Source organism: Phyllostomus hastatus, unplaced genomic scaffold, assembly GCF_019186645.2.
Source record: "Phyllostomus hastatus isolate PE091 unplaced genomic scaffold, TTU_PhHast_1.1 phas_contig_196, whole genome shotgun sequence".
Classification (NCBI taxonomy): Eukaryota; Metazoa; Chordata; class Mammalia; order Chiroptera; family Phyllostomidae; genus Phyllostomus; species Phyllostomus hastatus.
In genome coordinates, this window is record NW_025333709.1 from 25410264 (window position 1) to 25431906 (window position 21643).

Below are 21643 nucleotides of genomic sequence, written 5' to 3' on the forward strand. Positions count from 1 at the left end.
ATGCTGGAGGCTTTAGGTTGGACACTCTATTCCCCTGTGTGTCCTGAGGGAGGAAGAGCTCCAACCGCTGTACTGGTGTGGGATCATGCTTGAAAAAGCTCTCCCAGCACAGTTAGTGAAGTCACTTTTGCCGCTTCTTTCTGTGGCTGGTCTTTTTGGCGTCAGGCCTGTTAAATTCAAGAAGTTGAGGCAGCATCGCAGCGGAGTGCACAGACTCTTTCCGAAGAACACCTGTAGAGGGAAACTACATTTGTCCAGCTGTGTTTAGGATACTAACAATGGTGCTAGTAATTCTGTGTTCTACTCTAGAAGAACTTTGGGAGGAAAATCCACACCTGGTCCACTTTTGTGAAGGTAGCCAGCATTGCTCGTTTTGTGTGCCCGGGGCTCCCCTTCCTAGGGAATTGTGTTCTTATTCTTTTGGAAACTGTTCCACACCCCTCTCCCTGCCTCACCACTGACTGAAATGATTCATGATCTTTTTTACTCTGTTCCATTAGTCACTGTGGGAGGGAACCTGACCCCAGGCAGGCCAGTAAGGGTCTTTCCCTCTCCTGGGATTTTTTCCACACTGCAAATGAAAAAGAGAATTAGCCCTCTCAGAGGTGACAACCATGGGTATAAACTGTGGGAAGTGGGGGATCCATGTGTAGGAAACTTGTGTGCAGTGAAAGCAATAAGCCAAATGCGGAGTGAGCAAACAAGAGATAAAGCAATTGCAGGTTCCAAATGCAAAGGCCCTGGTCCCAGTTGTTTCAAAGGGTCAGCTGCATCCCCACCCTCCCTGTGGCCAGGACGTACTGAGCTCTGTAATCCAATATAGGTCTATTTCCATCTGGGCTTCTCTCATTTGCAAATAAGAGCCCCAACTCTTACCCTGACCCCTTCCTGTCCAAAGCACTTAGCACACTGCCTTTCATACAATAAATATGCAATAAATATCTTGGGGAAAAAATTGAAAAAGTTAAACCAAAGTTAATATAGCATAGCTGCTGCCTGTTTGATCTCCACTCTAACACAGCGTCACATTTTGCTCCCATTGCTGAAAAAATGTTAACAGATTGTTTTCAAAGGCCTTCAAATATCCAACTTCAAATCTTTTTAAAAAATGTTATTAGATACAGAACTTGGGATGGGTGAAGTGAACGGAGTTAACTCTTGGGGGCTAATGACATCTGTCTGTTGATAGAGAAGAAGGTGAAGGCATGGCAGAGAGCAGAGGAGGCTTGTGAAAACCTGGGCAAGGACAGGAGAGGGCAGACCAGGATGCCCAGAAGGATCCCAAGTGGATCCGAGGGGCCCACAGAGGTGGCAGCTCATACATTTGTAGCCCCCAGAGCAGCACCATTATTTCCAGTAGCACCAGGAGCAGAGCATTAGGGGTTTAGGGTGTTCAGTAGATAATACTCCTCTCTTCCCCTCCCAGCTGAGACATAAACACAGGCATCAGATAGAGATCAAAATATCAGTTTTACTTCTCATGAAACAAATAGGACAGCTTGGGTTTAGAGCTGTAGCCAAGTGGGTTTGCTAATCCTCACTCTTGAATTAAACAAATTTATCCACCCGTTCCTCTCACAGCTGGTCAACCACAGGCCTCCCCCACAGAGAGAGGCTTCTGACCACATGGCAGAGACAGGACACATGTGTCCTACAATCAGGCTGTCTTCCACGGAGAGGAAACCCATAATGGCTGAGCTGAGCATGCCCCATTCCTTCTCCCAAACCAGCCTTGGGAAGGTACAGTGGGGGGCCAGGAGTGTTTTCCTCCATGTCGAAATATGAGGAGTGGGCATACCTGATTGGTTGGGTTAGCCACCAGGCTCATTTCCAAGGCTGACTCTCCCACCTGTGCTATTTCCTTTTCCTAGTCCTTGCTCCCTAATGGAAAGACAGAGAAGTGGGGATGTTGAAGATGCAGGCAGTGAGTAGTTGGAGAGTCCCACTGGCTTGGACGGGATTGGGAAGGGAATTAAGCAACAAGGGGAAAGGAGAATGGTCTGAGATAAAAGTGCAAAGTCAGGAATGAAAGAGCAGGTGTCATGGGGGAGAAGTAATGACAACCCCGGAAGGGCTAAGTCCAAATCATCAGATGTTGGAGTTCAAGGTTCCATGGGGCAGGCCAGGTGATGATGATGATCCTGAAAAAGCATGCATAAGTAAAACCCATTGGAACTGAGGGAGTCAAAGAACTGTAGGGTTGGTAATGTGCTAGAACCAGGTCATTGAGCAGGTTGCCCAGGGGGAATTTAAAGTCACCTGGAATGTTGACTACATTAAGTGGTTGGTGACTGGCTCCAGAGTCCTCTGTGATTGTGGCAGAAATAGAGTGAGATAGAAGATTATTATGTAAGGAACCGGTGGCTCAAACCTCACATGGAGTGGGGATTGCTAATGGGGGTGAGGAAGGGGCCACAGAGCCCTTGGACAAGCAGGGTGGCATGTTTCTCCTTAGCTGCAGCTTTCCTGAAAGAAACCATCAGCCAACCTCCCTTTGACCTGCCATTCCTCATTTCAGAATCTCTTCTCTGCTGAACATCCCCAGCGTGTCTCTGTGTGTTTTCTCCATCATTTTTATTCTACCTGCACTGACTTCTTAGTTTCCTGCAATCTGGTTTTTACCTTGTCATTCCACCAAAACTCTCCCAAAAGTTGGTAATATCTTTTCAATCAGAAAGCCTATTCATCGACAACTTAAATATCACAATGGAGAGCATTTATTGCACCACTGTTCTATTCTAAACGCTTTACATTTATTTTCATACTTAACTCTGCACAGCAGCCCTGTGACATTAGGAGTATCCCCATTTTTAATATCATTCATTTATTCTGTGCATACTTATTGAATGTTTACTTATTATACCAGAGATGGTTCTAGATAATATCTAGGGGGGGGATAGAGAGCAAGCGAGCTGTGCAGAGACCCTGGCAGGTACCTACCGGGCTTGGTTGAGGACCCACACAGAGTTGTGCATGGCTGCAGGCAGAGAGGACATGGTGGAGATGGGCTCAGGGAGGCAGTGAGCAGCACATCCTGTGGGGCCTTTTAGAAGAGAAAACTGAGGCAGAGACCAGGTAGGCAACTTGCCCAAGGTTATTCAGCCGGTCAGTGGAACAGCTGGGGTCCTGGATGTGGTGCTGCGTTATTTGGCACTGGACACATGGTGCTACCCACACAGTGCTCTCACTTGGCGCCCCTGGCAATCTTGCCTGGATCTCCTGTGCTCATTGGCTTCTCCTCGGACACAAGGCACTCCCCTTCCTCTAACCGTCCTTAGCTGTCGGTATTCCGGATGGCCCTGTTTCAGCCTCTGTTGTTCTGTCTGAGCTCTCCTGGCAATACCATGCTCTCCCCTACATGTGCTGCCAGAATTCATATTCTGTTAGGGCCTCCCTTTTGAGCTCCAGATCAGAGCTCCCAATAAGCTATGGCTCTTTGAATATGCAATGTTCCAAACTTATTTCCATTTCTCAAAGAACTCCCTTTCTTCCAGATGGGTCTCAATGGCTAAAACCCTCAGCAACACCCCGAAGCCCTTCGTTCTCATCCTCTACTCCCAAATCCAGTCAACTGCCGAGCCAACGAGGGATGCACACACCCTCTCCCTTTCCTCTGCTCTTGCTGCTTCTGGCTAAATGCGGGCTTTCCACATCTCTCCCTGAGGCCTTGTAATAATCTCTCGGACAGACCCTCTCCACATTTTGGATCTCACTGGCTAACACCCGACGTATTCTCCTGAAATGATAGTCAGATCCTGGGACTCCGTTCATCCTCATCCACTGGTCTGGTTTCCCCGCTGCCTAGAGAGGAGTCTGCATCCTGGGCAGGGCTCTCACTGCCCTCCTCTAGCTGACCTCTCAGGGTTTGCATCGCCTCCCCAAGCTTTCAGTCCCTCTGCAGCTGCTGTGCTTCTGCTCATTTCCCACCCATAAAAGTTCTCCCTCTCCTTCAAGCAGCCACCCAGCTGCCACCCTCTGAGTTGAACCTCCCCAGAATTCCTCCAGGCAGAACCAGCCACTCTTGCCTCTTGCCTCTCAGTGAAAGGCCTGGTATCCTCATTAAGGGCTCCCAGCAAGTACAAATGCATCGCAGGTCTGGCGGTGCAGACGGTTGCTGGGTGTCGGCCAGGCTTGGCTGGAACCCATCCGTACAGGCTGCGAGAGCAACCGTGAACACAGAGGCAGGTACCGGAAACCCCCAAATTCTACTAATTGTGGGGGAAGTTCCTGGAGATATTTTGGTAATATATTCCTTCAGTTCTGAATTTCAAAATTGCATTTCTGTTCAAGGAAGTTTGTTTGCTTCAAATGTACGACACCTAACAAAAACTATATTTAAAAAGAAGCCTGATGTTTCAAATGGAAGAGGAACATTGGAGTTAGTTACTCATTTTCTAAAAAGATCTGGGTCTTCTCTGATATTCTTGCAAACCCTTGTGAGGCATTCTAATTCTAACTAAGAGTTAAAGCAAATATTTATTATAGAAAATGTATTAAACTAATAAACTCACCAGACGTAATTAGTCCCAGTTTACATTTGGATATTTCCACCTAGCCTTTCATTTATAGAAACTATATAGATGTTTTATATGTGTTGCATTTTAAATACCTGGCAGTACAGGCATCTGCATTCATTTGACACTCAGGTGAGCATGACCTTCCCTTTCTGTGAACCCCACATCCGTCACTGGATGACCTTTCCCCACTGGTTGTAAAGGAAATAAAGCCGAGGAGATCGTGCAGAGAAGGGGGCTTCTCATACCTGTCCGGTTTCCCTGGAGAACTGCTAAGGGCCGGTGCCCTCCCCGGAGCCGGAAAGCTGCATGCTACTCTGCAGTGGATCAAGGAAAGAGAGCAACCCCTTGCCAGCTGGAAATGACAGCTGGAGAAAGGGAAAGGTGGCAAGCAGATCCTTGCTTGCCTTCTGGAGACAAGAGGGAGAAAGGCCTGGGTGAGGCAGTGATGTGTCTTGCGGGGCTGCACTGGAATGAGTTGCTGGCCCACCCTTCTCCCCTCTCGTTCTTGCCCCTTCCTTCCATGGTGCCGTGTTGGGCCACGCTACAACCGAGAGAGACATGTTACTAGCATTTCTGAACACAGTTCCCCAGTGAAATGTCAGTCTGCTCAGTGGCTAGGTTCCATAGTGAATTGTTACCCCTCGTCAGGGACACTTTGGCTTAAGTAGGCTTTTCTGATCTAAGCTGGGAACCACTCTGTAAAGGTTATTTCTCTGGGATTATTACAAATGATAACATACAAGCAGCCTCCTTACAAGTGGACTTTGGGTACATAGCCTGCGCCTGAGCTTGAGGCTGCCTGTGTGAAGGACCAAGTGGGCAGGCAGTCAGTGGCAGTGACTAAACAACAACCAACAATAACAGCGACTACTTTTTTTGTGTGCCATCTGCCATGTGACTGGCAAGGACTATAAATACACTCTGTCTCTGTTTTTCCTGCATAGATAAACTGTTCTTCATCTCACCGTCCATGGTCCTTTGTTGACCCGAGTGTACAATAATGTCATAATAATAACTTCCATAAAATAAGTGTCCCAGAAGGTGCCAGACACGGGGCTGTGTTCTTAATACACATTTTCTGTAATTCCGATGTGCCCGTCAGGTGGATGGCATCCTTCACCCTTCAGAATAGAAACTTGAGGATCAGAAAGGTGAGGAACTGTGCCCAAGGTCACGTTGCTCATACATGGATGAGGCCGGGGTTCGAACTAGGGTCCTTCTGACTCCAAAGCTGCTGTGCCCTGTTCCTTGATGTATTTGTGGTTCTTTCATTTCCATTGTCCAATTTAAAGTCAGGCCTCTGTTGATGTGTATCTTGAACAATTCCAGCAATTGGATGGATCCCGAAAATTAATCTTGAAGATAAGATACTTTTTTATGAGCTCAGTGTTTTATCTACTAGGATGTCAGCTCTATGAGGGTAAGGAATTTTGGTGTGTGTGTGTGTGTGTGTGTGTGTGTGTGTGTGTTTTCATTCTTATGAGCACCTAGAATGTAGTACCCACTTTATTTTACACATTTAGTGAGTTCCTACCATATGCTAGGGACACTGCTTCATTCTGGGACAGAGACCATCCTGGACCTTCCTGCGTCTTATCTTTGGCATGAGGAGGGAGGGAGCAAAGTACAAGGACTTATGCAGAGAAGAGGTCCCCTGAGGGCAGGGAGCTCAGGCCTCAGCCCCAGGCCCCCGGGAATGTCTCCCTGCACACAGCAGGCCCACCCGTCCATGAAACGGGAAACCACAGGGCTGAGAACAAGGAGGAGTGAGTGCACGGTGGGGGTGACATGAACAGCGGTGTAAACCCATAGATTCCCATCAGTCCAGCACAGAACGGACTCTGTTAGGAACTTTACGTTACGTAGCCGTGTTGGACGAGCCTCGTGTGACAGTCCTTCCCCGTTAGCCAGAAATGGTAACTTTCCCTCGGCTGTCCTTCGGCATTTCCCCTCAGGGACTTGGCCGTAGTAGTCTCTGAGGGGAGGGAGCTTTTTCCTCGAATTTTATAAAATTGGTTTTGCCAATGAAGTCATCACCCTATGTAGCTGAATATGTTTCCACAGATTGAAAAACTCTTTTTTTCAAAACCTTTCTTTGGAAATTTTCAAATGTACAGAAAAGTCAAAAGAATGGGCCAGGTGAAGGCAGGATCATTTACCTGTGACAGGGCCTGTGGCCTGCAGCCCTGGGCCCAGTCCAGCCCAGGGCCTGCCTGGGTGACTAAGGGCATGGCGGTGTGGACACCCCCATTTGTTATGTACTGTCTGGCTGCAAAACCGAGGTGAGTCATCTGGACAGAGACCACCACCAGCCACGAAGCCATATTTACGCTCTGCCTCTTTACAGAAGAAGTTTGCCAGACCCCGATCTGGATTCACCAGTTGTTGATATTTTGCTGTATTTGCTGGATCTCTTTCTTCATGACAGGCCGACACGTTCATTTTCTCTCTGTCTCTGTCTCTGTCCTTTGTATGCACAAAATTGCATGTTTGCCCCTGACCATTTGAAATTATGTTATTAGACATTGTGATAACTCATCCCTAATAACACACATAGTTGCTTAAAAATAAAGGCACTCTTTCATATAACCACAATCTCATCATCGTCATGTCTAAGAAAATTAACATTCATTCAGTAATGTTATCCAACATGTTACAGTAACTGGAAAAGTACATGCTACATTTAAATATATTTACATTTAACTATGTACATGTTACATTTAAATATGGGCTATTTAACTTAGACTGTTATAGCCTTATGTACTTTTCCTTTTTTGTATCTCGGATCCAATCCAACCAAACATAGGTCACGTTTGGTCATTGCGTCTCTCTAATCTCCAGTGTTGCTTTTTCATGGCTTTTAACTTTTTTGAAGAGTCTTAAAGGACTTCTTTTGAAGCCCCACAAAATCACAACAGGGTTGTAATACTACATGAGTGAGAGCCGACTGCAGTGCTCCCTGTCATAAATCAGCGTCTTCCACTTCTCCCTTGGAATTGCGATGCTGTTGCACTGCTTGGCTTCTGAAGCTAAGACACTACTATGTGAGTTTTGCTTGGAATTATAAATGTGGAAAAATCTTAGTGTGAAGAGCAAGGCAGATGGGAATTTGCAAGTTGCATTTTATATAATTAAAGGCACAGTCCTTCCTGCCCGCTCTGGTGGCTGCCCCTGTGAGCTCTTGGCTGGAGGGTTCTTCCTTCTGGCTTTTCTCCTGACTGGGGTCTGGCTCCCCTCCAGCATCATTAGGTTGCAGCAAGGAGCTGGAAGGAGACCTGCAGTTCTTTAAATCTCCCAGCCCAAATTGTTCAGCCTGGCTGGTAACACAGCGCTTTTGTGTTTGCAGTCTGTGTGCTGAACACAGCACAGAGCTCAGACACGCATCTGGGCTTCTGGGCATCTGGGTGTGCATACAAAAGTGTGCCTCCTTGTCCTTCTTGAGAATCTGAGGTGCCCCCGTCATGTGCTTCTTATGGCACTGGGTGGTAGTTACAGGTCTCATCCTGACATTGTGATCCCAGATGATTCCCAGAGAGTACCAGGACATAGCCTTTGTTTTCTGCTGGGCAGGAAGCCCTCAGAGCTCATAGGCCAACCAGAAATATAGTTGCATGCCCTGGAAAAACTTACCTGAACATCTATAAACCTCTGGAGATGGGAGGGAACATAGAAAAACTCCAAGGAGAAATTTGATAATTTTAAAATGTGTGAAGTCATTGAAGGAGAGGCGGCCAGGGTGTGGATGACTTCAGGCTATGACCGGCTCATTGTCAGTCTACAAGAGGCCTTGTGAGTGACACAAGTCTTGTGAATGATGGCACATCTTGCCTGCTGAAAAAGTCCAGGGACACAGGAAAGAACACATTCCGAGAAGGGCTGTGGGTGGACAGTGAGATTGTAGTATCTCATTGGCGTCCCTGTCTGCTATCTTGCTCCTCTTCAGTCCTTCCTCCACCTGGTCTACCACCCCATAGGCCTGCCCACAGTCGTCTTCTTCTGCTGCAGATCTGGGCATTTGTCTTCAGATCACAGCCCCTTTGTGACTCGCACAGTCTGCCCTCCATGGCCTTCAAGGCCCTCTGCAAGCAGCGCCTGACTCCGCAGCATCATCTTCCACTGCTGCTGACCTCAGAGCTGATGCCTGAGCTCCTCATCTGTGCCACGTTGTTTGCATCCTCATCCTTTTCTGGCTATGTGACCTTGGACAAGGTGCTTAATTGTTCTGTGCCTCAGACTGCTCATCTGCTGATGAGGATGAAAATAGTACCTATCTCACTGGTTGTGCAGGGGTTAAATGAGTTAGTAGATGTCCAGCTCTTGGAAGAATATTTAGCATATAAAAAGGCTAAATAAATGTTAAATGTTAGCAGTTTATTGCTATTGTTCATGTTGTTTTGAGCCTGGGTTTTTTTTTATTGCTGAATAGAAAATTACTATAAATGTCACATCCGTTTAAATCAACACCCATTTATTATCTTACTTTCTGCAGTCAGAAGTATGGTCAGAAGTATGGACGTGGGTTCTTTGCTCAGGATCTCACTGGGCTGAAATCATGGTATTGGCAGGGGCTGGGGTCCTATTTGAGCTTTGTCCAAACCTCTTCCAAGCTCGTAAGGTTGTTGACAGAATGCATCTCCTTAAAGCTTAAGAACTTATGGTCCCCAGGATCTCTGACTTTACCTTGTTTAAAACTTCCTTGGTTAGGTCAGACCCAATCTGATCATCTTTCTTTTGATTGACTGAAAGCCAATGGTTAGTAACATGATCACAGAGGGATATCCCCTCATGGTCATAGTTCTGCTGGCACTCAAGGGGAGGGATTATACAGGGTGTGTACACCGGGGGTGGGGTTCTTGGAGGTTATCTTAGAATCCTGCCTACACACTGGATAGTTGGGAAGAACTCTTTGCTCTTTGCTTCATTAAGTTGCGCTCGGGTGAATACATGATTCTGTAACCACCACCATCGTTTCAGATTTTTGTAGCATCTTTCTTAGAATATTCAGATGGATTCCCATTGATGTGGCTTCTGGAGCCAACTTTTATCATTCCTCTCCTGTAACTTTCACTAACTGATGGGGCCAGCCAGCTCTTCAGAAGTCTTTTAGGAAGAGGACAGAGACTTGTGACTACTGAACTGTTCACAGAACAAGTCCCCCCACCCCTAGGGTCTTTCCGTTCTAGGTACGTCTTTGCCTGCTGCTGATATGAACCGTGGCTCTCAATGCCAGAGTTTGGTAAAAAGGAAAGGAAGTATTTATTCAAAAGTTATACAGGTTCAAAGTAATCGCAAATGTCACTGTTAAAATCCCGAAGTCCTTTAAAACACCAACAAACACACACACACAGTCCTGCCTTCCCCCCTTTGCCCAACCAGGCCAGCCAAAGGTGTGGTATCTCAGGAAAAAGAAATAGAGGTCCATGGCTCAGTTAGACTCCTGGTTCCTCCCAGTCATCCGTGCTCAGCTGGGCAGGTCTCCCACAGTCCCCAGCACCATCAGCTATGTCGCCAGGATCTCCAGTTCTGAATCCAAAACCACGTGCTAACTTCTCATGGCCCACCAACGAGATTCCTTTCATCCCTTTCTGTCCCCATGGTCTTGTATTGTCCTTCCATTGTCTCCTGTAATCTCTGTCCCACATGTTGGCCCACCCTTTGTTTAAATCCCAGTCTGGAACCTCCTCTGTAACCCCATTTCTGACTCCTCCCACAGTCGGCTACACCTGCCAGCACTCCCATATTTCCAGCCTTTCTTGGCTGCCGTAGGTAGTCCAGACAGGCATGGCCCCATGGCATGGAGCCATCCATCTCCAAGCTATCACACAGGTGATGTAACTATCTCCTAGTTACATCACTGGTCAAAGTTTTGCATACTTACTTCCTGGCTCCATTCAGGCCAGAAGATCAGTCTGCTGTTATTGATATGCAAAATAACCATTTTCGCGTATCAGGTATGAAATTGGCCTGCAAAATAACTCTCAATGGCCCTGTTTCATGTCTCCCCTACCCCAGCCAGGCCTATTATCCTGTGTACCCGGACACCCCAAGTTCTGGAGCCCGTTACAAATGCCCACTTTTGGGGGCTTTGGGGCCTCCCAGCCTACACTCCGTTACAGAACCTGCTGCTAACACCCTGGAGTTCCACCAGAATGGCCCACAGTTGCAGTCCCTTCCAGAGCCATTTGTTTATGTTTAATGACTTCCAGCAGAGGAAGACCAGAACCCTCCCTAACTGTCCATTGTGCCTGCTCCTCTGCCAGTTCAAAGTACATGTATGCCTGCTAGGGGACGTTTGCACTGTGAGAAGGGTCTTCTGCATTATTTTCAAAAGTTTTCCTTTCCCTTCCCAATTAAGTCTAGATTTTTCCCACTTCAGTTTATTATCCACAAAAAGTTATTATCAGTGAAAACCCACTGATAGTGAATGTATTTTAGATGATCAATTAAAAAAACTTATTGAAGATGAATACTGAAGTAGTAAAACCAGTTTTTCATATAAATTTTGAACCAGATTCTAGGTAGTAAGACATGGACAGAAGTTACAATAGGGAATATCTGGGTTGGGTGTATCATTCCCCCAAAAGATGCTAAGGTCTGCTTTTCAATGGCATTTTACTTGCAATTTTACAACAGTGCGTTACGGTAAAGGAAAAAATGAATTTGGTGTGGCTGTCGGTTTAGGAGTTCGAAGCATCTCTTTCATCCAGCATGTCCTAACAAAGTACGTCTTGCTTTTCTTCAACAACCATGGTGTAGACCTGACTCCTGTTGTCTTACTGACGGATATCCCTCTGGTGACTTGGACTATCGAAGAGAAGGGGCCGGTGGTTCATAAAGATAATATAAAGTAATACAGAGCTGGGTTTCTTTTCTCCCTTCCAGGACAATATCATCTTATTCTTGAGAGGTTGTAAAGAGCTCGGCCTTAAAGAATCTCAACTTTTTGACCCTAGTGACCTACAAGATACATCCAACAGAGTAACAGTCAAGTAAGTGACGCACGATTTATGTTTAAGGGGAACCCATTTATGCTTTGATTTGTGATGATTTTTTAAGGTTTAAGCGACAGACAGTTGGGCGTGGCTAATAAATAAAAATGTATAGGTAAAAAATCAAGCTTTCAAACCAAGACACACTGACCTTCCCTCTGTGTATAGCTTTCATTCTGACCAAACAGAAGCTTTTGAAATGCAAACATCACTCCTCTAGAGATCGAATGTTGAAGGGGAGAAAAATGTTAGGTGAAACTTAAAGGAGGGAGAGGCAAGAGAGAAATAGGCACAGAATCTGTGTGTGTTGGACAAAAAGCCTTTATTGGCTCCATTTGGACATTTGAATAGGCTCTTGGAAGACTGCGAACTCAGTAAACAGATCTGAACTCTGTTTATTATGCAAAGAGAGCAATAGATTATGGATAAATCTCTTCCTCATTTACATTTGTAACTGTTTTCTCCTGTGTGTCAGTGATCAAGCCCTTTGGAGATGGATCATTGGCCATTTGGCTGTTGTTGACTCTATCTTCTCAATGAGCCATGCTTGGGGCCAAAGAATCCTAGGGAAGAATGTCAGAGTTTTAAAAGAAATGGCAACATGCTTCTTTGTGAAGAAATAGATCATGACTGGAGTTATGAGAAAAAAGTCTTTGTGAGACAGTAGAGATCATTTTCCCATGGTTTAGAAGTCCTTTGGACTCTACAGATTTCATATAAAACATGTTCACTTTAGTCAAATAATATTTGGCACGAATACACCTTGGTAATAAGCTTAATTACATGGACAGGGTCTGTGGATTGGCTATACGTCTTTTGATTAATTTTGGATTATTTTATCATAGAAAAACAGAAAAGGGAAAGAAACCAAAAATCAGAGCTGTTAATTTTATATTATTTGACAATATTGATTTTTTAAAAGATTTTATTTATTTATTTTAGAGAGGGAAGGGAGAGAGAAAGAGAGAGAGAGAAACATCAATGTGCAGTTGCTGGGGGCCATGGCCTGCAACCCAGGCATGTGCCCTGACTGGAAATCGAACCTGAGACACTTTGGTTCTCAGCCCGCGCTCAATCCACTGAGCTATGCCAGCCAGGGCTTGATTTTTTTAAATGATAAAGAAAAATGGAAACTACTGAATGAAATTAAGTTAGGAGTTTATATTGGATTTTATGATTTGTGACCGGATATGAGAGAGCCAGCCATGACTGATTGTACAAAATTACTGCTCTGTTGTTAATGTGCCATTCCTTAATATTTCTCATGGAAAAATGTTGGTTAAGGGCAAACATAACAATAAAAATTATGATATTTGAATATGGAAACTACCATAAACCTCATTTTAGTCATCACATGCTCCATTTAGTATTGTGTCCAGCTTCCATAAATTTTGTTTATTTTAGGAAATTGTTTCAGGTTCTGCCTCATCTCACGTTTGTAGTTTCACCTGGTGGCAAGTGACCAGAAACAATAGTAACTAGTAACTACGCAACGTCATAGTCATTAGTCATACATACATTGCTTGGAAGGTGGAAGAAAATTCACTTTCACACATTTATTCACTTTCTAGAGCTACTTTAAATCGGTATGTTACCAAACCAGGAGAACTCTGAGACTGGTTTTAGATATTCAAAACTCTTAGCACCTTTCTTGCTTATTTACAAAAAAAACTGGGTATCAGGAAGTTGGGGGTCTAGCCTTCCATCGGTATCTTTCTAGGTCTGTCATCCAAAGGCAAGCAAAAATTTGCTGAGTGCAGATTTGAGAAGATGATCCTCAACCCATTTCTGAAACAACAGACTTTAATTCAAAGGCACAGAAAGCAATCTAAAGGGGAACGTGGCATGTAGACCAGGGGCACACAGACACTGTCACTTCGTTTCCGTCCCACCTTGCCCTCCTCCTATTCTTTTCTGTCCTTTATCTTCCTCTTTCTGCTTCTTTTTCTCACCTCCTCCTCTTCCCTCTGCTCCCCTTCCCTCCTTTATCTTGTTTTTCTATCTTGCCTTTTGTATTTCTTCTCCTCATTTTCTTGCCTTTTCAATTTTTCCTTCACTTGAGCAATAATATTCTCTTTAGGCAATACTTTTCCATCATATTCCCCTATGACACTATCATTTTCCATTCATTCATTCAACAAACATTTATTGAGCAGCTATTCTATGTCAGACACTTTCCAGGCCCCAGAGAACCAGAGCAGTCAAGATAGCCAATGCCTCCTCTTCACGTGGAATTCACACCCCATGTCAACAAATGAGAAATAATTAAGTAAATCCAAAGAAATTGTAGGAAGTGGTAAGTGCTGAGAAGTAAACATAGATGATGTGAAAGATAGTGACTATCATACTAATGGATATATCAAATCATTATGCTGTAAACCTTAAATGTATACAATTGTTATATGTCAATTGTGTCTCAATAAAACTGAACAAAAAGAAAATAGTGACCAGTTCAGAGGTGGTCAAGAGTGGCCTCTCAAAGAGGCAGCATTTCAACTGAGGGCTGAGACATGAATGGGAAGCAAGAGCCAGCCACGCAGAGATCTATAAGGCATGGAGTGCAGAGGAAGAACATATAGAAAATCTGGGGAGGAGAAACCAACATGATATTTAAAAAGAAAAGTAGCCAGTGTCGTAGAAGGGTGATGAACAGGGACAAATGTGGTGGGAAGGGCAGTCCACAAGCATGGGAGGATGTTGACCTTGGAATAATTATTGAGAAAAATTTTTATTTCAATGTAGGAATATTTAGAACATAAATAATTTTATATTAAAATTATGCCATAAATTTATTATAGTACTTAGAATATTGCTTCTGGTTTTAGTGAGAGTGGGGCACAGATGAACTTTCTGCTTACAACATTTCTGTAAACAGTGCTGGTTAATTTGGCACTGTACGTGAGACATTCGGACCTTACATACGTTTTACAGCTCTCGTAGATCAAAGTAGAACTGCTGTATGTCTCTGCTTTTTCCTCTGAGAGTTGAACAGAACGCTAACAGAGCTGGAGAATACCCCATTGACACCAATTAATACCATAAGCAATAAGTTATCAGGGTAGATCTTACAGAAAACATTTTGATGCTTTTTTTAACTTGTTTTTTAAAAAACACTCATTAGTTTAGCTTTCATTGGAAGTAATTTTTCTTACATTTTTTTGAGCAGTAACTTGAGCAGGCCAAAAAGAAAAAAAAAAGGAAAAACCTGCAAATGATTACTGCGTGTGTAATTTAGTGAGCTCTACCCGTAATGGATGCCAGACAACCTCGATGGGGCATAAAAGCACAGTCAGAGGGCACTCGGCGAGTATCCTTCCAGGGATCGAAACAATCGGATGAAAATGAGCCCAGGCTTTGCATTTGAGAAACACTTGAGTGTTTCTCTGGAAAATTTGGAAGTATTTGCACATAATTGATTGCTGTGTGAGAGTCTTCAATGGATATTTTGTGAGCTCCTACTATGTGCCAAAGATGATTTTTTTAGAACTGGGTCATAGTTTTAGTCAATGAACTTTTATTGTCAACACAGAGAAAGTTTTGTGTGCCCTGTTCTTAACTTGTTTCTTATAAAAATCTTGAATCTTTTATAGATTTTTTGTTTTTATCTCTTTTTGTTAAATTTTTTTTTAAATCCTAGCAAGTATCTAATGACATATCATTTTTTCTGTTAAAAGGAGGGAACATGAGGGTATTCCCTTACTCTAATCCAAATTGGACCAATGGGTCTATCTTAATATGTACTACATTGTCTTCTATTTCCTGAAACTTAAATTGACTTAAAATTGTGCACTTAGTCATTGATATGTACTTTGGGTCAGATATGCAGCAAGGAAGCAGTTGGAGTCTGAAAACTGGAAGGAACCTTGACAGGCTTATCCAGTAGTTTACCTTCTCCCTCCTGTCTCCCCACCCGGAGTTACTGTGAACACACACACACACACACACACACACACACATAATATCTGTTTTTCCTAGTATCTATTTGTTGACATGTTAAAGGAACTTTGGAGTAATTTTGGAGAAATTTTTGTATTTCACTGTATGAATATTTAGAAAGTACCACCAACTAACTTATTTATTTATAGTTTGAGAATAAATATTTATGTATATTTAAGAATGCACATGTGTATATTTCAACATAACATGCATGTTTTCTTGCTTGTAGCTAATTCCGAACACAAATTTATGTCCATAGCAGAAAAGAACAAATATTTGGATAGCACTTCCTCTTGTACCTATCTTTTCAAGACTTTTTAATTAAGGTTTTAGACCTTTGTTTAAAAAAAGTTTCATGGGTTCAATTCCCCATCAGGGCAGGTGCCCAGGTTGCAGGTTTGGTCCCAGGTCTGGGGGATGTATGAGAAGGTAACCAATCAGTGTTTCTCTCACATTGAAGTGTCCCTCTCTGTCTCTCTCTCTGTCTCTCCCTCTCTCTCAATCTCTGTCTCCCTTCCTCTCTCTCTGAAGTAATGAAAAAAATGTCCTCAGATGAGGATATATAGGGCTTGTATGAAAAATATTTGTGCAATCAGATTTTCATTTGACAGTGGTTTATAATTAAGGCAAAATTTTACTTTAACAGCTCAACTTTGAGAATACAAATATAAACAGTCTTAGATTTAAATGAAATTCTTCATTTGCCAGATGTTACGAAGCACTCAACTTTTCATGGTGCATGATGAACCTTTAAGCCCACTTTGCGTTGTCTAAATCATTTTAGTTAGAACCTAAAATAATAATCATGAGGCTTAAAAATACTATACTCTCCTGGTTTCATTATACTAGTTAACTTCAAGCATGTCCTAGGAGTGTTTGAGGGAAGAGCAGACTGAAGGAACTGCTGTTCTGATCATGTTTTCTTTTCTTTTTCCTTAATCAGGAGCATTGATTATAGTAGGAAGCTGAAAAATGTAAGTGTTTTTAACTTTCATTTCACCCAAGCCTATTCCTTCTGACTGTGATGGTTCAGGTGTAAAATTTAGTCCATACATTCAGTGCCTCTTGCATGTCTTGCTGGAAAGAGTTCTAGAAAGCTAGTGTGTGTGTGTCTGATAGAATAATTAATGACTACCATAGAAATAAAAATGGTAGATTGGGGGGGTCTCTTTAATTAAATAAGTTCTCAATCCAGAAATAAACAAATAAAAGCCTGTGCCCTGTTGTTGATTTAGCATCTTGAACACCAAGGGATTTCTCAGCACCAATGAGAGCTGCTTTCTGGTGGGGGGCACGTTGGGATGACGGCACCAGGCAGTTGGGCCGGTTGTGTCAGGGGAAGAGCAGCACGATAAGAACAGTGTCGGCTGACATGTCGGCTTTGTGCTTTTTTTTCCCTATTAATCTTTCAAGGTTTTTATTAGTGCTTCCCAAAATCAACTTTCTGGAGTTAGATCTTATTTTCAAAAGGCAAGCATATGACTGCTCTTTAATTTAAAGGTTAAATAGAGGGATGGAAGAAATGATTGCCTATGTATAAAATAAAAAAAAATTAGCTGTGAGCCCCATTTTTAAATGTCTAGGGTGCTATTATATTTGATTGCCAGTCTCATTCTTATCTTCTTTTTCTTCCTCTATAAAGCAAGTGCTATATGCCATTTTTCATCACACAGTTTTAAACCAATCAGAGGCCCTATCATGTAAAACTGAGCGCAATAGTGTTTTCCTTTCTCCCATTACACGTGTCAGGATAGCCCCATGTTCCCTTAGCACACATCAGTTCTGTGATGGTACCCCAACACTAGATATCTTCACATCCTATTCTTCATCACACTGTATTCTCCAGACTTCAGTTAGATATGTTATGTGAATCCTGTGCTGGAAACCACTAATTAACCTTTGTCAATTCACTGGGATTGTTGCCATTGGTCTTAGCGGAGCCTCTGGGCCCACAAGTAGCCAGCGTGCGCCTTTGAAAGCACCTCTTTCAACGGGAATTGCCAACCTGTTCATTACTCATCTAGGTGAAGACTCCAGAGTTTCTGAAAAATTTTGCCTCCTAATTTTGAATATTTGACTATTTCATTATACAAAAAATAATTGTTGAGGATTTATTTTTCCTTCTTTCTGTCTTATAGATGAACTCTTCCTAACACGGGGGTCATAACTGGGGTTTAACTACTGTATCATGATTGTGTTGACTGAGACAGCATTGGGTTCCTATGAAAATGATTTTACATGTAATGGATACCTCATGGGTGATGGTTTTCGTAAATCAGGACTGCACGTTCTCACCTTCCTGCTTCCCTGTTAGTGGAACATTATTGATTCCTTAGTTTAAAAGTAATTCTTGAGGGCAAATTCTCCCACTCTTGTGCATGGTTTTGTTTCACAGGTATTAGTTACCATTTACTGGCTGGGAAAGGCAGCGAATAGCTGTGCATCCTATAGCGGAACGACGCTGAACTTGAAGGAGTTCGAAGGCTTGCTGGCTCAGATGAGAAAGGTAACTTGGCTTTTCTTTCTTACCCCATGAGGTTTAGACAAGGTGGGAAAGCAACCCCTTGGCCTGTTTTTAAGATCATTCCAGTTCTGTGTGGAGGAATCAATCAGGCCAAACATGTCACACATGTAAGGAAACGGCCACTTGCCTTGCCAATGACATCTTGGCCTCGTGCTTTCGACCCTTACCTGAACTTTTATACCCTGCAGAGAATGGGAGATCTGAGCTCGTCCAACTGTAATTCCAAAAGAGCAAACTCAATCCATCAGTATATGGCTCTGTGTGCCAGAGAGCTCAGTGCTTGTTTGCTCGGGGGAATAAAGGCTGAATTAAACAATACAGCATTATACAAAAATGAAGACTTGCTCTGCACTTTTGTCCTAAAGGTCATTTTGCTTACCCGTCAGGGCCTTGGTGTGGGTGAGGTAACGTCAGCCAGCTTCTTGCCCGGGCATCCGCCCTGGACAGGCTCTGACAATTAGACACATTCTCTTTTAAGATGTGCTTTTCATGGCCATTGTATTTGAATGAGCTGGACATTTTGAAAAAAAAAATCTTTTTTACAATATTTAAAGTTCTGTTTATTCGATTATGGGAAAGACCTATGATAGGGATTTGTCCAGGAAACAGTGGCGCGTTTTATGTGTGCCTGCTTGGGTGTCCTCTTTTAAGGTTCAGAAGTATAGATTAACTCATTCAAAGTACTAGGATATAGTGTTACTCGAGAGAAGCCCCGCCCAACCAGCCTCAGTGAATAGGTAAGGCTCATTTGTAACCGAGAGCATTCCTGGGTTTTGGACAAGGCCCACATTGTGGCCCAAATCAATTAAGGCCTAGCTCTTCTTTTTTTTTCTCGAACATGCAAACTAAATGCACTAATGAGACCTCACTGAGGGGCATTCCTTGCTTTAAAATTTTTCTTTTAGTACTGAAAGCAAGAATTTGCTCCTAATAATTTAGTCTTTTTTTCCTTGAATTCAAGCTAATAGCCCTCACTTTTCTTCTCATTTGCCTTGACCTAGTCTGGCTCACATTTTTATAAATGGACAAAGCTTTCATATCAGTTGTAATACATGTAAACAAAGTTTTAAACTTAAATTCTTTTTTAAAAAATAAGACAAATGTGCCCGCTCCATTAAGCACAGCACATTGTTTCTAAGTGTCTCTTGACTCTTATTTATTCTTTAATTTTTCATCTAAGTCTGTTTTCCGAGAAAGTATGAATCTGGTGCAGGCCTAGTCTGGATTTGTGAAATCTAAACTTTTTATATATATTAAATTTGGACTTGCATCATGATATATGGATCATCTCTTTTAAACCGCATATTTAAAAGCTCTGCCTCACAGTTCCTCTGAGGGATTCTCCTGGAATCTGATTTATTCTTGTTATTGGCATTTCTTACCACTAGTCCAGCTCCTCCACAATCTGAACAGTTAGTGGTTTCTTCAACTTAACTTTGCTTTCTGTTGAGACAATTGGTTATTTCAGCTGCCTTGAAATGGCCTGTTATTAGGAACAGCTGTTGCCCTGTTAGTGACTATAGATAATGTCACAGGACATGGGCCAGCTGTGGTAGTCCCATATTTCTGTGTAAGGTAGAGCGTCACTGACCTGAACTTCACAGGTCTACCCACTACCTGGAAATAGTAGTTAATCTGGAATCCATATCATTTCTTTTCCTCAGTTAGGATTGGGTTCAACTGGGAAATGCAGAAAAGTCTAGCAGTGGCTTCCATAAGACAGAATTTTATTTCCAAGTCACAGATTATAAGTGAGATCTGGATGTGAGCTATTCAGGGTCAAGCTGGGCTGGTTGGTGATCCTGTAGGACCAGCCTCCTTCCATCTTTTCGCTGTCAACCCACAGCTCCTCACCTGCTGGTTCAAGAAGACTGTGAGCTTTGGCCCCCGTGCCCACACCTGAGTCAGGAGAAAGGGGGAATGAGGGGAAGGGCCTACGTCCTCCCTTTAAACACACTTTGGGGAAGTCATACCCTATGCCGCTGCTCACGTTCTGTCGACCTGATAAACTTGGTCACACATGCAGAGCCAGCTGCAAGAAAAGACCTGGGAAGAATAGATTTTATGTCAGCTAAAAACTGTGGGTATTTTCACTGGGAAAGGAATAGAGACCAGATGTGGAGGGACCACAGTTATCTCTTCTGCACATATACAGGCTGAAGTAAATTTGAAATTAAAATATTTTCTTTCACAAAAGAGACTAGCCATAGATTTTTTATATTCATTTTTCTATTGGGAGAAATGTGCATAAAGATTATTGACTATGGTGCAACTTGTTAAGTTCTGTAATACAAGTAGAACATATAGAGTCTTTAGCATAAGTGCCTGGCACGTAGTAGGTACTCATAGTAGGTTGCTAGTGCTATATCCAAAAAAGGTCTCTGAAGGCATAGTGACAGTGGCCTTTCAGTGATCCTGGGTGTACCAGCAGAAGTCTTCCAATGGAGGGAACACCGAAACCGAACAAAGGGGAATTACTATGAGAATAGAGAGGGAAGGGAGAACCAGGATCTTAGAGACTGGAATTAGAAAGTCAACAGTCTAAGTCGTTCTCTCTGTCTTTGCCTCACCTCTTCCTATCTCTCTCTGAATTCACTCTCTCCTCACATAGGCGAACATTCCCTCACATCAGGACACATTGCCTGCAGCATCCCCAGGATTTCCTGCTTCTAGCTACTTGCCCAGGAAGGCAGGGGATTCTTTCTCCTAGTCCAAGCTATAAAATTCCTAGGGGTGTACTCTGACCCAATGTGGGTCCTTTTTCTGAACTGGCCACTGGGACCAGGGGCAAGGGGTACCACGATTGGCCTAAGCCAATACTGTTTCAAGAAGTAAGGACTGTTAACCAGACCAACGAGATAAAGAGAGGGAGTGTGGTAGAGAGGCCAGACCTCAGCCCAACATAGCAACCACCATCAACTTCTCTTCCTTTAACCTGCCTTACTTTTCAATGATACTTACCACCCAAATTTGTATTCACTTATCTTTTTGCCTGTTCATATTTTGTCTTCCTAACGAGAACATAACATCCATGAGGATGAGGTATTTGTCAATTTTATAGAATGTTGTGTTCCCAGCACTAGGACAGTGCCTGGCACATATCTGATGCTCAGTAAATATCCATGGAATATATAGGTGCCCCATCCAGAGTGTGGTGGGTGGAGATGGGTCATCAGGCTGGAAAAGTAGAACCTGGAAACCTTCCAGAATAGCATTGAGACACCTTATAAATCACAAAGGAAGCAGAAAATGTTGGGTGGTAAAGCAGAGGCATCTGGAGTTTCTCAGATACCAAGAGTCATCCAACAACACTCGCTGGTTTTCATTATCTCTCACAAAAGGGAATGAGAAGAGGACAGGTGAGTGAAATAATTCAAAAATGTCATGGAAGCTGGTTGTTCTGATCCCATTCATTTACACACTTTTACTGGAACAACTAGCAATTAGCACAGTGGACATATTGGATCCTTCTTTATTGAATTTATTGGGGTGACATTGGTCAGTATAATTATATGGGTTTCAGGTATACAATTCTATAATACACCATCTCTATATTGCACTGTGTGTTCACCCACCGCAGTCAGGTCTCCTTCCATCACCATTATCCCCTCTTTACCTTCTTCTACCTCCCCACTAAACTCCTTTTCCTCTTGTAATCACTATACTGTTGTCTGTAT

The 21643-nt window shown here is 43.1% G+C and overlaps 1 protein-coding gene across 9 annotated transcripts in view; it reads left to right on the forward strand.

The window, feature by feature from the left end:
• Positions 1 to 21643, forward strand: part of LIMCH1 (LIM and calponin homology domains 1) — a 315721-nt gene that overhangs the window by 205085 nt on the left and 88993 nt on the right. For all 9 annotated transcript variants that reach the window (XM_045833958.1, XM_045833959.1, XM_045833960.1 and 6 more), the window contains exons 4-6: positions 11400 to 11506; positions 16386 to 16416; positions 17838 to 17948. In XM_045833958.1, coding sequence (XP_045689914.1) covers positions 11400 to 11506; positions 16386 to 16416; positions 17838 to 17948 — 249 coding nt within the window. The remainder of the gene's footprint in view (positions 1 to 11399; positions 11507 to 16385; positions 16417 to 17837; positions 17949 to 21643) is intronic.